Consider the following 14,960-nt stretch of genomic DNA (forward strand, 5'->3'; position numbering starts at 1 on the left):
GCCACGCTCCTGGCTGCATACTGTAAGGTCGCGGATATAAGCCGCACTTTAACTTTTCATGGTCACTATTTGCAGGAGGGGAAGTGTGGCTTATATTCAGGCCAGAACGGTAATGAAAATAAAACAAGAACGGAGAAAAGGAAAAACAGAGAGAACCTAGAATCATAGAATCATAGAATCATAGAGTTGGAAGAGACCACAAGGGCCATCGAGTCCAACCCCCTGCCAAGCAGGAAACACCATCAGAGCACTCCTGACATATGGTTGTCAAGCCTCTGCTTAAAGACCTCCAAAGAAGGAGACTCCACCACACTCCTTGGCAGCAAATTCCACTGTCGAACAGCTCTTACTGTCAGGAAGTTCTTCCTAATGTTTAGGTGGAATCTTCTTTCTAGTAGTTTGGAACCATTGCTCCGTGTCCGCTTCTCTGGAGCAGCAGAAAACAACCTTTCTCCCTCCTCTATGTGACATCCTTTTATATAGTTGAACATGGCTATCATATCACCCCTTAACCTCCTCTTCTCCAGGCTAAACATGCCCAGCTCCCTTAGCCGTTCCTCATAAGGCATCGTTTCCAGGCCTTTGACCATTTTGGTTGCCCTCCTCTGGACACGTTCCAGTTTGTCAGTGTCCTTCTTGAACTGTGGTGCCCAGAACTGGACACAGTACTCCAGGTGAGGTCTGACCAGAGCAGAATACAGTGGCACTATTACTTCCCTTGATCTAGATGCTATACTCCTATTGATGCAGCCCAGAATTGCATTGGCTTTTTTAGCTGCCGCGTCACACTGTTGGCTCATGTCAAGTTTGTGGTCAACCAAGACTACAAACCTGAAATATCCCTAGTGACCACTGGCCCAAACAATTTCACGGCCCCTGGCTTTGTAGGTTCCTGAGGGGCTCATCTTCTGTCTTGTTCTTTCCCTCAGCGCGTCTCTGATGCGGTCCATGCCTCCATCCCTTGCCTGCTCTTGGCAGGAACCGGAGGAGCAGCTGACTGCTTAGCTGGGTTGCTGCAGGAGACACAGCCTGGAGAGCCCATGAAGGCCCTGGCGATGAAAAAAATGCAGGGGAAGTTCCCAGCCGATGAACTGGAGGACTTGGCAGAGGAGGTAGGATCCAGAACTTCAACTCCCTGACCCCCTTCACAAATTATTATTTCTCCATGGGCTACCCAGAGCTCACATTCCTTCCTGTGGAGCTTTGAGACCTCCCATTACCAGTCCTCACTTGAAAATCTCTCTCTGGGGAAGGGAATCTCGTTTTCTCTCATAGATCTCCAAGACAATGCTTCTTCTTTTTTCCCCTCCACAGGTGGAGCAAATTGGGGCTCTAAGGGAACTGGTCACCGTCTATTCAGACCAGGAGGGTCTCGAGGAGTTTGAGACTGTCCTTCTCCAAGCACTGGTGAAAGGTGAGTACCCTACCGCAGATATCTCTGGCTGATCCGTGGCTTTGGGGTTTACCTCCCCAATCAACCTCTTCTTGTGTTGGATATTTCCTAAATATAAAAGTGGGCTATAGAAGTTTTATACAAACTCCTTTCCAGCCAATGGTTCCTACTAACCTTCAGTCCTGAGCTCTGAAAAAATAACCCAATCATGGAAGTTAGCTAACATTCCAGAAAGTCCTTCGCTCAGTGGTTGAGGGAAATTCTGGGGCGGCACCAACATCATAAAGAAGGGACCTCCAGAGGTGGTGCCTGTCTGGCCCTTGCAATATTTTAAAAGTTAACATGGGCTGGATATGAACCACAAAAGGAAGTCAGCCAGGACTGAGATTTGCTGAACATTCCCAACTTGCATTTAATTGTTTGAGGGCTGTAGCCATCTAAGTTCTACTTAGAGTTAACAATTAATTTTAATTTTTATATTTAAATTCTTGTTATTGCATATTGTCCCTTGTATTCCTGATTTTTTTTATGATCTGGGATATTGTGTGTGTTGAAGCTGGTCTATGACCGTATTAATAAATTCATTTCATTTCATTACTTAGAGTTAGCCCACTGAAATTAATGAACCTAAGTTGACCATGTCCAGAAGCTGCAATAGGTTTACCCTGAGTTGGACTAGCATTGATGACATGCCAACCCTAAATGTTGCTTTCAATATAGAAATCAAATAATTAAAATAAGTTGACGCATTGTAAGCAACATATTGGCATGGTATCAATTATTATATCAATGTAAGCCACAAAAGTACCCAAAATGTCCCATAAACATTTTGATCAGATCTGTTAAAACAGTTTAAGAATCCATCCTAGTTCTTTTTTTAAAAAAAAAGGTTTCTACCCCATCGTCTTATTTCATATTATATAGTTTGGGGTTCAATTTCTGTAGCTAATCCAAGCAAAGTAACCCTGGTGTTTCATTTCAAAACTAAGTCTTTCCCATAGACACCTCCTCCTTGCAAAGATCTCATCTCCCTTTTCTGAGAATTTATCCTCTCCCTTCCAAGGATTCCCTTCTCCTCGCACCCACCACCCTCTCCCCATTTACGGTGCTGCAGAGGGAGACAACAGAATCCAAGGCTAAGGAGGTCTCTGCTTCTCCCCTCATTTCAGCCTGTAAACAATCGCGCGAAGCCACCTGCTACCTGGATGAACTGCACCTGGCTGTGGCCTGGAACCGTGTGGACATTGCTAGCACCGAGCTGTTCCGTGGGGATGTTGACTGGGAGGTGAGTCAGCAGAGAAAGAGGCGAGAGGATGAAAGCAAAGGCAGAGAAGACATGGAGGAGGGGACTTTTGGGGAACAGCAAGGAGGTCGGGTGCAGACTAGGGCTGGGTGATATGTCAATATGTTATAAGAAAAATATTGCTCCCTTTACCTTATGGGGTGTCTAAGAGCCCATATAGAGTCCTTAAGTTGGTTCTCTATCGGTAGGAGAAAATAACAGAGGCCAACCAGAGAATATTGAGAAGCAAAGCAGCTAGTAAGCCTGAACTTTATTAAACTGTTGCAACAGGGTCCCCTGCTCACCCCACGCAGGGAGGGAGGAGAGGAACCCAGAACATCAGTGTGCAAGCTCTTATATAGACTTTTGAAATTGCCCTCCCTGTAGCTCAAGACCACCCCCCAAAACATCATACATACATCACAGAAAGAGGTGGTCCCCAGCAGAAATTTGAGTGTGTTGCTTCTCTCCTGTCTGCCAGGATACCTGATAATGCCTTATCTGATTGCCTTTTCTGGGTAGCCTGGCCATTCCTTTGAGATGGTAAATACTTAGTTCCTGAATCTCTTACACATATTGTTAGTGTAAGCCCCTACAGTCCAAAGACAATTGGAAAGCTTTTCTCATTTCCTTCCTCTTTGCAGAGAAACATTTGAGGTCAATTTGGGAGAGTCAAAATGGCTTCAGGATTGCTCTCCTGTACTATTTCAGACACATGGTTTATATTCTTATGTATGTGTTTGCCTTGTACATTTATGAACATTTATTTTATATTTACCGTATATATAAGACCTTAGAGTTCCTATAACAATTATATCATCCAAAACCAGTTTGAAGTCCATATCATGATATCGGGTTGCATAATTTTTGGCCTGGCAATATATTGTGAATTATGCTGTGTAAAAGGTAAAGGTAAAGGACAATGGCAAATGGCAATGTGCGGGAGATATTCTTATATACACACACACACACACTCCGCTAACCTGGAAGTAGTACCACGGGTTAAGAACTTTACCTCAGGATGAGGACAGAAATTGCGCAGTGGCGGCACGGCAGCAGCAGGAGGCCCCATTAGCTAGAGTGGTACCTCAGGTTAAGAACGGACCTCCGGAACAAATAAAGTTCATAACCAGAGGTACGACTCATGGGGTTTATCTTCCCATCCCCTTTTACCGCCACCCCTTCTCTCTTCTGCAGCCTAGTCTGCTGATGGACCCAATGCACGACGCTCTGGTGGGCGACCGTCCCGCCTTAGTGCGCCTCTTTGTGGAGAACGGACTGGACATTGGGCAGTTCCTGACGTGGGGGAAGCTGGAGCAGCTCTACGCAGGGACCCCGAGCGGCACGCTTTTGCATCAGCTGCTGGAGCGCCGCCAAGTCGCAGGCCCTGAGCCCGCCTCACCTGCTGAATACTTGCTGCTGGATCGGTCGCTGCCTGAGTACCAGTTGCCCCAGGTGGCTCACATCCTCCATGACCTGCTGGGGGATGTCTGTGCTCCCTTTTACGACGGATTGCACCCCGCCAGAGGGACAGGGGTAGGTGAACCAGGCCAAAGGCTCATTTTGCAATGAAGTTCCCCTTCTAATGTGCACATTTTGCAAACTGATATAATTATATATATATTTTGGAAGCTGTTTTTCCTAACATGTGCATTTTATGTATGCTTTCCCTTAATATATTGATACACGCCATCTCAATCTCCAGGTTGCCAGGTGTGCTTATCAGGGTCTGCCTTTCCTTTTGGAACAAAGAGGCACAGTGGATAATGTGGGATCTTTATAGGGTTGCCACCTTTGTTCTGGAAAAATACAAGGCAGGGCAGGGCTGGGGTTTTTGTTTTTTCCCCATCTTGTGCTGAAGTGACTTCAGAGCAATCCATTACAATCTATTGCAGCCTAACAGAATATCCCTCTTGAATTTGTCACACACACACACGAATTTGTAAATCTGTCTGTGCTTGGCTATCTAGAGCTTAAATACATGATTTTTCACAACCCCTTTCAAGCATATGTATTTGGAGAGGATCCCTAACTTGGAACACACACACACACACACACACACACATGCATGAGAGAGAGAGAGAGAGAGAGAGAGAGAGAGAGAGAGAGAGAGAGAGAAGAGAAGAGAAGAAGAAGAGTTTGGACTTGATATCCTGCCTTTCACTCCCCTTAAGGAGTCTCAAAGCGGCTAACAATCTCCTTTCCCTTCCTCCCCCACAACAAACACTCTGTGAGGTGAGTGGGGCTGAGAGACTTCAAGAAGTGTGACTAGCCCAAGGTCACTCAGCAGCTGCATGTGGAGGAGTGGAGACGCGAACCCGGTTCACCAGATTACGAGTCCACCGCTCTTCACCACTACACCACACTGGTGTAGTGTAGAGAGAGAGAGAGAACTGTATCCATACAGGACGTAGCATTTTACACTGAAACGCAGGACAATCCTGTTTCATACAGGACAGGTGGCAACCCTATATCTTTATGATATGTAGTTTATTTACACATATATACAACCTGAGCTGAGATGGAGAGAGTCCACAGCATTCACTACCCAAGAGAGTTCCGTTCCTTCCATTCCTGCGTCCTCAGATTCCAAGAGATCCCAGGCATAATGTCTGACCATCTCTGCAGCATAAAACAAACTGTCTGCCTCGTTCTCTGCCCCCACCTTCCAGCTTGCAAAGGGGACACTTTTTTCCTGTTCACTTACCTCATCGCCCCCTGCAAATCTGCCTCACCCTCTTGAAACTCTGGTCTTTTTTGTCTCTGCTAACTATCCCTCACCCCAGGCAGTGGTTTCCCCCATTTTCTGGTCCTGAGAGTCTCTGTAGCAGGGTAGGAGAGCTGGGGGGGGGATTCACATCTGGCAATTGATACACCCCTTTGGTTTCAGATAAGACATGGGTAGATGAGTCTAAAAAGCATGGGGCACAAATTTTCACAGCCCTCTAGCGGCTACAGTTGGGGGGTGATAGATTCTGGGCAGCTGTTGAATATCAACCGAAGATCTAAGCTAAGTGTGAGCAATTTCTGTCTCTTGCTAATCGTGCCTCTCTCTCCTCTCCCAAGAGCAAAGGATCATTACTCAACGGAGACCCCATGTACCGCTCCAAACTTTCGCCAAACCCTTGGACTGACCTCTTCATATGGGCTGTGTTGCTGAACCGCAGAGAGATGGCCATGTACTTCTGGGAAATGGTGTGTATGATGGCTATTATTAATATAGTTAACACTGAGGTCCAGCTCCGAGGGCCTTCGGGCAGTTCCCTCACTGCGAGAAGTGAAGCTACAGGGAACCAGGCAGAGGGCCTTCTTGGTGGTGGCGCCCACCCTGTGGAACTCCCTCTCACCAGATATCAAGGAAATAAACAACTATCTGACTTTTAGAAGACATCTGAAGGCAGCCCTGTTTAGGGAAGTTTTTAATGTTTTATCGTGTTTATAATATTCTGTTGAGGGACACAGGTGGCGCTGAGGTCTAAACCACAGAGCCTAGGACTTGCCGATCAGAAGGTCGGCGGTTCAAATCTCCATGACGGGGTGAGCTCCCGTTGCTCGGTCCCTGCTCCTGCCAACCTAGCAGTTCGAAAGCACATCAAAATGCAAGTAGATAAATAGATACCGCTCCGGCTAGAAGGTAAACGGCGTTTCCGTGTGCTGCTCTGGTTCGCCAGAAGTGGCTTAGTCATGCTGGCCACATGACCCGGAAGCTGTACGCCGGCTCCCTTGGCCAGTAAAGCGAGATGAGCGCCGCAACCCCAGAGTCGGCCACGACTGGACCTAATGGTCAGGGGTCCTTTACCTTTAATATTCTGTTGGGAGCCACCCAGAGTAGCTGGGGAAACCCAACCAGATGGGTGGGGTATAAATTTAAAAAATAACATTTTTATTATTGTATTATTATATAGCAACCTCAATGTGACAGAGCTAACAAACAAATAGATAGGCTCCTGTATGGGGTTCATAATGGGAGAAACCAAGGACCCAGAGTTAAAATAGGAAGGAACCAGCTGGAAATGCAGGGCAACCAGGCAGTGCTTTTGCCACATCTGGATACGATGAGAGTATTTTCCCCTTCTGGCTCTCAGCTGCCTGTAGCTTTTTTGGAGGGCTGTTTCCTTGCCTCTGTCTCCATTGATGGCCACCCTTTCCTCTCTCCCTTAGGCACCCGACGCTGTGGCTGGGGCTTTGGCAGCAGCACGGATTCTCCGAGAGCTTTCGCACCTGGAGCAGGAGGCTGAGGAAGAGGCAGCCATGAAGGACCTTGCCATGCGCTTTGAGAACTTGGCCATTGGTGCGGACATGCTGAGGACATGGAGGCTGGGGTGGGAAAGAGGGACCTGAGAGTAACGGTCTGGAAGGGAAGGCTAGCTGTTTGCAGTCAACGACCGCGAAGCTGCCTCAATTCTTTCCGGTTCAGACTCCAGGGAAACTTGATTTCTAAAGAGCGTTTAGGTCGCTCCCTGTTTCGAACCAAGGAACCCGTCGCCCTCCAGGTACTGATGAACTGCAGCTCCCATCATCCCTCACCGTTTGCCATGCTTGCTGTGGCTGATGGGAGTTGTAGTGCATGTGTCCACACTTGAACGTCGCCATTGGATAGCAGAGGGGGTGGAGGAAAGAATTTTTGCACTGTCACAAGAGTGATATGCCAGTGTTAAGTCTTCTGCATCGATAACGGCTATTATAAACGAACGCGGTTTGTGGGATGTGTTGGAAATTCCTTGACATTATAAGTAAGCCTCTCCTCCTCACTTTCTTCTCTCCCACCCCCCTCCCACCCCAACTCCAGGTGTATTTGGGGAATGTTACCGAAATGGGGAGCCCCGGGCCTACAAACTGCTGGTGCGCCGCTCCGAACTCTGGGGAGGAGCCACTGTCCTCCAGCTCGCTCACCAGGCTGACGCCCGCCTGTTTTTTGCACATGATGGTGTGCAGGTAAGGTTGTGTTCTTGCTTGAGCGTCTGCTACAGCACTGCTGAATCCTCTTTCCCTTTAAGAGTTTTGTGAAGCAGCTAACGTTTAGCACAGGCCTAGGCAAACTCGGCCCTCCAGATGTTTTTGGGACTACAACTCCCATGATCCCTGTCTAACAGGACCAGTGGTCAGGGATGATGGGAATTGTAGTCCCAAAACATCTGAAGGGCCGAGTTTGCCTATGCCTGGTTTAGCAGGACCAACAGCAACCCCTATAGCGCGGGAAGCTGTGTCGGGTCCTTACAAAGGCGGGATGGGTGTTTTGTGGCACCTGTAGCTGTGCCAGTTCTGCCAATCAAAGCTGAGTGGGCACATGTTTCTTGCTCAAGCGTCTGCTACAGCGCTGCTGAATCCTCTTTCCCTTTAAGAGTTTTGTGAAGCAGCTAACGTTTAGCACAGGCCTAGGCAAACTTGGCGCTCCAGATGTTTTTGGGACTACAACTCCCATGATCCCCAGCTAACAGGATCAGTGGTAGGAATGATGGGAATTGTAGTCCCAAAACATCTGAAGGGCCGAGTTTGCCTATGCCTGGTTTAGCAGGACCAACAGCAACCCCTATAGCGCGGGAAGCTGTGTCGGGTCCTTACAAAGGCGGGATGGGTGTTTTGTGGCACCTGTAGCTGTGCCAGTTCTGCCAATCAAAGCTGAGTGGGCACATGTTTCTTGCTCAAGCGTCTGCTACAGCGCTGCTGAATCCTCTTTCCCTTTAAGAGTTTTGTGAAGCAGCTAACGTTCAGCACAGGCCTAGGCAAACTTGGCGCTCCAGATGTTTTTGGGACTACAACTCCCATGATCCCCAGCTAACAGGACCAGTGGTCAGGGATGATGGGAATTGTAGTCCCAAAACATCTGGAGGGCCGAGTTTGCCTATGCCTGGTTTAGCAGGACCAACAGCAACCCCTATAGTGCGGGAAGCTGTGTCGGGTCCTTACAAATGCGGGACGGGTGTTTTGTGGCACCTGTAGCTGTGCCAGTTCTGCCAATCAAAGCCGAGTGGGCACATGTGGGGTACGATGATCTTGTAGGTAAACTGGCCCCGCATTGTTAAGACTTGGGAGGTTGAGGGGTCCCAACCCCTGCTAATTCTTTTCCGTGCTCTCCCCACAGTCCCTGCTCACCCAGAATTGGTGGGGAGAGATGGACCGAGGTACCGCTGTCTGGAAGCTCCTCCTGACTTTCTTCTGCCCCCCTCTCATCTTTACCGACCTCATCAAGTACAGGTGGGTGAACCCTGTCTGAAACTAAAATGGTTGCCAAAAGACTGCTGTGGTTGTTGCAGGCCACCCCAGTCTCTGAGCAGTGTGAGTTTCTCGGGGTTCTAGGCTCGGTTTCCTCTGGAATGAGGGACAACAGAGACTGTGGTGTCTTTATGATATATGGTTTATTTACACATACAGCCATACCTCTTGTTACATTTGCTTCAGGTTAAATCTTGTCAGGTTACGTCCCACGGCGACCCGGAAGTACCGGAAAGGGTTACTTCCGGGTTGCGCCGCTCGCGCATGCGCAGACGCTCAAAATGACATCACGTGCATGCGCAGAAGCGGTAAATCGTGACCCGCGCACGCACAGACGCGGGTTGCATTCTGCTCATGTTGTGAACGGGCCTCCGGAACAGATCCCATTCGCAACCAGAGGTACCACTATATATACAGCGTGAGCCTTCGATGGAGGAGCTCACAGCATCAACACCCTAGAAGGCCTTGCTTCTCTGGGAGCAGCAGACTTGGATTCAGGCAGAAGTCAGGACCATGCCTTGATGCTAACCCTGCTTGCTCCGAACCTGAGCGTGGCTTCCTCTTTCGACAGAGCCATGGATGAGGACCTGCGCCAAGCTGAGGTGGACAGCCTTGACACGGATGTGAAAAGTACCATCGGAGACATGCTGTTTGAGTAGGGGGAACGGTCATGTCCTTGGGAAGGTGTGGGGAGCGGGGAGGGGAGACCCTAACTTTCAGCACTGCTGCCACAAAGGAGCCTGAAGGCTGGATTCCTTGAATAACCTGCAACCCTCCATATGCTATTGGTCTATAGGTTTCCTCAGGCCCTGCCAGCATCATCCGTGGTCAGGGATGTTAAGAGGGTTCCCCGTCTCTGATTTAGCGATATTCCAGGTCCCCTCTTTGAGCGTCCAGCATAGTCTGCCATAGCCAAAGGATTTCTCTGGGGCTTGGTGGATTTTAAAATTATTATTACCGTATTTTTTGCTCTATAAGACTCACTTTTTCCCTCCTAAAAAGTAAGGGAAAATGTGTGTGCGTCTTATGGAGCGAATGCAGGCTGTGCAGCTATCCCAGAAGCCAGAACAGCAAGAGGGATCGCTGCTTTCGCTGCGCAGCGATCCCTCTTGCTGTTCTGGCTTCTGGGATTCAGAATATTTTTTTTTCTTGTTTTCCTCCTCCAAAAACTAGGTGCGTCTTATGGTCTGGTGTGTCTTATAGAGCGAAAAATACGGTACTTTTTAGCACACACTGACCCGGGGCTTTTAAACACAGCTGCAGGCATGCCAGAAGGATAGGAAGCTTGGTTAGAATCAGGTCACTTTTATCTCTCTATTCCTGAAGAAAGGGTCAGAAGGAGAGACATTCCAGATTGGGGCGCAAGGGTGAATATATGAATTGGTTAGAAGAAGAAGAAGAGTTTGGACTTGATATCCCGCTTTATCACTCCCCTTAAGGAGTCTCAAAGTGGCTAAAAATCTCCTTTCCCTTCCTCCCCCACAACAAACACTCTGTGAGGTGAGTGGGGCTGAGAGACTTCAGAGAAGTGTGACCGGCCCAAGGTCACCCAGCACCTGCATGTGGAGGAGCTGGGAATCGAACCCGGTTCACCAGATTACGAGTCCACTGCTCTTAACCACTACACCATAATCAGTTTAAAATATATTACAGTGGAACCTCGGTTTTCAAACGTAATCCGTTCCGGAAGTCCATTTGACTTCCAAAATGTTCGAAAACCGAGGATCAAAGGGCTGGCTGCAAAGTCAAAGGGTAAAAATGAAAAACACGCCTCGGAAGCAGGTTGAGGTGCGGTCATAAATGGAAGCATTCATTTCTGTGTTTTTGGTGTTCGGCTTCCAAATCATTCAGCAACCGAGACGTTCGAAAACCGAGATTTGACTGTGCCTAGCTTGCTGAATTCGGCTTCCAAATCATTCTGCAGCTGAGACGTTTGAAAACCAAGGTTTGACTGTACCTAGCTTGCTGAATTAGGCAATGTGGTTGTTGTGTGTGTGTGTGTGTGTGTGCATATGTGAGCGTGTGTAAAACAGGCACACATAAAAACTGCAGGTGATAAACACCACCTTAAGAGGCCTTCTCCCTTTTCTCAAGCAGAGGAAGGAATCACATCTGTACCCTACATTTAAAGCACTCCTATACCAACGTTAACTGCCATGGCTTTCCTCAAAGAATCCTGGGAATTGTAGTTCGTTACGGGTGCTAATTGGAGACTGCCCACAGAACTACAGTTCCCAGCGCAGTCTTTTGGGGGACTGCCATGACCGTTAAAAGTGACTTAAGACCACTTCGAATTATTCTGGGACATATGTGCGTATAATAAAAGCAGTATATTTTTTATTGCTTCTTGTTTCAAGATTAGTGGCTAGGAGAAACCCAGCCAGATGGGTGCGGTATTAATAATAAAATTATTATAATCATTAGTGGTAGTAGTAGTAGTAATAGTAGTTTTTATCCATCTGCAAGCTTAATTGATAGATGAATAGATTAGTTGACCAGAACCCATATGGTGAATCAACTAAGATTCCTTTACAGTCAAACCTTGGTTCCCAGACGGCTTAATGCCGAACAAATTGGCTCCTGAACGGCACAAGCCCAGAAGTAAGTGTTCTGGTTTGCGAATGTTTTTCAGAAGCTGAATGTCTGACGCGGCTTCTGCTTGAGCATAGCTGTCAACTGTTCCCTTTTCTTGCGAGGAATCCTATTCGGAATAAGGGAATTTCCCTTAAAAAAGGAAAACGTTGACAGCTATGCGCTTGAGGGATTCAGACGGGCTCCCAGAACGGATTAAGTTTGAGAACCACTGGATTTGGGTGGCAGCCCTAATTCGATTCTGTCCCACTCATTACCTCCTCTCGTCCTTTCCATTCCTTGCCCTCTCCTAGCAATCCCGATCCTCCCTTCCCTCTTTCCACTCGCCCGTCCTGGCTACGACGGTGGCGTCAGTTCTGGGTGGCTCCGGTGACGGCCTTCCTGGGCAACGTCGTGATGTACCTGCTCTTCCTCTTCCTCTTCTCCTACGTCTTGCTTCTGGATTTCGACCCCCCGCCTCCCAAAGGCCCTTCCGGCACAGAGATCGCTTTGTACATCTGGGTCTTCACGCTGGTCTGCGAGGAGGTGCGCCAAGGCTGTTTCGTGGGCTCGCTCCCCCTGCCGCTGAGAGTACGGCGATACTTCCAGGACACTTGGAACCAGCTCGACATCACGGCTCTGCTACTCTTCATGCTGGGGCTCGTCTGCAGGTCAGAGGAATTTCTGCACTGGGCAGGAATTATTATATATACACATAATTTTTTAATTAAATTTTCTAATTTACATTTCAAAATACAGTCGTACCTTGGTTAACGAACGCCTTGCGAGTCAAACGTTTTGGCTCCTGAATGCCACAAACCCGGAAATGAATGTTCCGGTTTGCAAATGTTCTTTTGGAACCCAAATGTCCGGCGCAGCTTCCGTGGCTTCCTATTGGCTGCAGAAGCTTCCTGCAGCCAATCGGACGCCGCGCCTTGGTTACTGAACATTTTGGAAGTCGAAGAGACTTCCAGAGCAGATTCCATTCGGCTTTCAAGGTACGACTGTATTAATTTAAACAACCTTAAATCAATGACTTCCCTTCTTTTCTTTCTGTCGTTTTGCACGCCAAACATCCCCGCATATTTTACATGAACTAAACCAATCAGTAATCCATTGTTACATCCATCTAAACTTATTTACACTGCTGAATTTATCTTAATGCTACCAGCGTTTTTAAATGAACACAATTTTCATTCATATATTCAGTAAACATTTTCCATTCTTCTTTAAATGCACATTCTTCTTTTTTCTCTTATTCTGTATGTTAAATCTGCAAGCTGTGTGTATTCCATCAGTTTAAGTTGCCATTCTTCTTTGGTTGGGACCTTGCTCATTTTCCACTTTCAGGCTAACAAAACACAGGCCGCAGTAGTAACATACATAAACAGTCTTTTTTGACACCTGGGAATTTCCCTCTGAATTATCCCCAGCAAAAAAAGGTACTTTTAAACATATTTTTCTATTCATTATATATCATTCCCCAATACTCCTAGAATTAAACAGAAATGATGATGGTGATCATCATCATCATCACAATCGGATTATTCTTTGCCTTCCTTCTTTTTGGCTTGCCAATTATTTTTATTGATTTTCCGTAACTTTTAACAAATTGTCGCTAAATTAATACAAATGGAATATAAATTTAAAAGCTGACTTCCCACCCATCCCACAGATGTTCATCCTTCTTCCCTTCCCCCACTGCGGCTCCAAATATATTAGCTATCCCAACTTTCATTTCATTTCAATATTCAATATAGTTAAACATATTTATATTTACAATAATATTCCTTCCGTTCTCCCTGCATATCAGCTGTATGAGTACCAATTTTTGCTAAGGCTGTTATATTTTATTGTAGCCTATCCACAAAATAATCAGGTAGAGTAAACCTTCTTTTTATACATTCTGTTAATCGCCTTCTAAACAACTGTCTCAAGGCAGTTTGCACTGAAGATCATTAAAAACCATGGGGGTGTAAATATGTACAATTTTTCTGGCAAAGGATGTTTAAGGAGATAACAGAAATCACGGGGTTAAAGCTGACAAAAAGTCCAGAGGTAGCATTATTATCAATTTACGATGGGGTGGAAGCTTTGCAGGCTAGGAAGGAGTTGCTCACAAATTTATTGACAGCTGCACGAATTATGATAGCTAGGAAGTGGAAGGGGGCAAGCAGAATATAAAATGGAAGAATGGTATAAAGAGGTGTGGGATATAGCTATTAATGATAAATGAACATGTGCCATTAATGTAAGACAGGGAATGATTCTGAGGAGATGTGGAGGGTGTTTGTAGAATTTGTACTGTTAAAACAGAAAGGGGGTCAAACCATCGCAAAGAGGTGTTGAAATTTTAGGAAGTTGGATAGTTACAATGGAATGGTCTTGGTGATGGGGTGCACATTTTGATTCTTATTTATGTATGAATATTATTTTGTCAAAATAAAATAATATAGTAATAATAACAACCGTTAAAAACCCCAAACATATTTAAAGCAATGCAAAAACTATACAAAGTAGACACTCGTCATGAAGACCCGTTTATCCAGCCGAGAAAGCCTGTCAGAACAGTAATATTTTCAGTTGTTTCTACAAAGGGCAGATCGTGGTGTTTTTTCCCTTTTGAAATTTTGTGCCGCCCCCCCCCAATTGCACCTGGGGCAACTGCCCCTGTGGTTCTACTACCGCCACATCACCGATTGTGAGGTTGGGAATTGACTGGCTCTGGAGAAGGGAAAAAGGATTGTCTTCGGGGAAGGAAACATTCTTTTCATCAGTTTCTTACCCCACTGTACGTCTCTCAGGCTGTTTCCAAAGTCATATGAATCTGGACGCACCATTCTCTGCCTGGACTTCATGGTCTTCACCCTTCGTCTCATCCACATCTTTGCTGTCAACAAGCAGCTGGGGCCCAAGATGATCATCGTCGGCAAGATGGTGAGCAGACGCGCGTGCGATTTAAGAGGGGTGTTGCAAAGAGTGGGCCTTTTGAGTGTGCAAGAGCAGCTGCCCCAAATTGGGATATTAGGATCAGTGCTGGATTTACGTATGAGCTAAACAAGCTATAGCTTACGGCCCCACTCTCTTGGGGACCCCAAAAAAAATTAAAGGAAAAAAACCTGGATGTACATTTCCAAAATATAAGATAAAAAACAAATAAAATAAAACCTACATACAGCAACAGTGTTTTGTGTTGTGTAGGCTCCTATTTGTTATGTGCAAATAGCTTTAGGCAAAGGTAAAGGGACCCCTGACCATTAGGTCCAGTCGTGGCCGACTCTGGGGTTGCAGCGCTCATCTTGCTTTATTGGCCAAGGGAGCCGGCGTACAGCTTCCGGGTCATGTGGCCAGCATGACTAAGCCGCTTCTGGCGAACCAGAGCAGCGCACGGAAACGTCATTTACCTTCCCGCAGGAGCTGTACCTATTTATCTACTTGCACTTTGACGTGCTTTCGAACTGCTAGGTTGGCAGGAGCAGGGACCGAGCAACGGGAGCTCAC

The 14,960-nt window shown here is 46.8% G+C and overlaps 1 protein-coding gene across 1 annotated transcript in view; it reads left to right on the top strand.

The window, feature by feature from the left end:
- TRPM4 (transient receptor potential cation channel subfamily M member 4) overlaps window positions 1–14,960 on the top strand; it is a 45,328-nt gene that overhangs the window by 18,966 nt on the left and 11,402 nt on the right. The window contains exons 8-18 of the mRNA XM_083582481.1: window positions 930–1,112; window positions 1,315–1,414; window positions 2,563–2,678; window positions 3,873–4,211; window positions 5,742–5,870; window positions 6,837–6,966; window positions 7,465–7,610; window positions 8,758–8,870; window positions 9,460–9,543; window positions 11,774–12,130; window positions 14,264–14,396. Coding sequence (XP_083438607.1) covers window positions 930–1,112; window positions 1,315–1,414; window positions 2,563–2,678; window positions 3,873–4,211; window positions 5,742–5,870; window positions 6,837–6,966; window positions 7,465–7,610; window positions 8,758–8,870; window positions 9,460–9,543; window positions 11,774–12,130; window positions 14,264–14,396 — 1,830 coding nt within the window. The remainder of the gene's footprint in view (window positions 1–929; window positions 1,113–1,314; window positions 1,415–2,562; window positions 2,679–3,872; window positions 4,212–5,741; window positions 5,871–6,836; window positions 6,967–7,464; window positions 7,611–8,757; window positions 8,871–9,459; window positions 9,544–11,773; window positions 12,131–14,263; window positions 14,397–14,960) is intronic.

The sequence above is a fragment of the Podarcis filfolensis genome, assembly GCF_964270895.1.
Source record: "Podarcis filfolensis genome assembly, chromosome: 13".
In the NCBI taxonomy this organism is placed as follows: Eukaryota; Metazoa; Chordata; class Lepidosauria; order Squamata; family Lacertidae; genus Podarcis; species Podarcis filfolensis.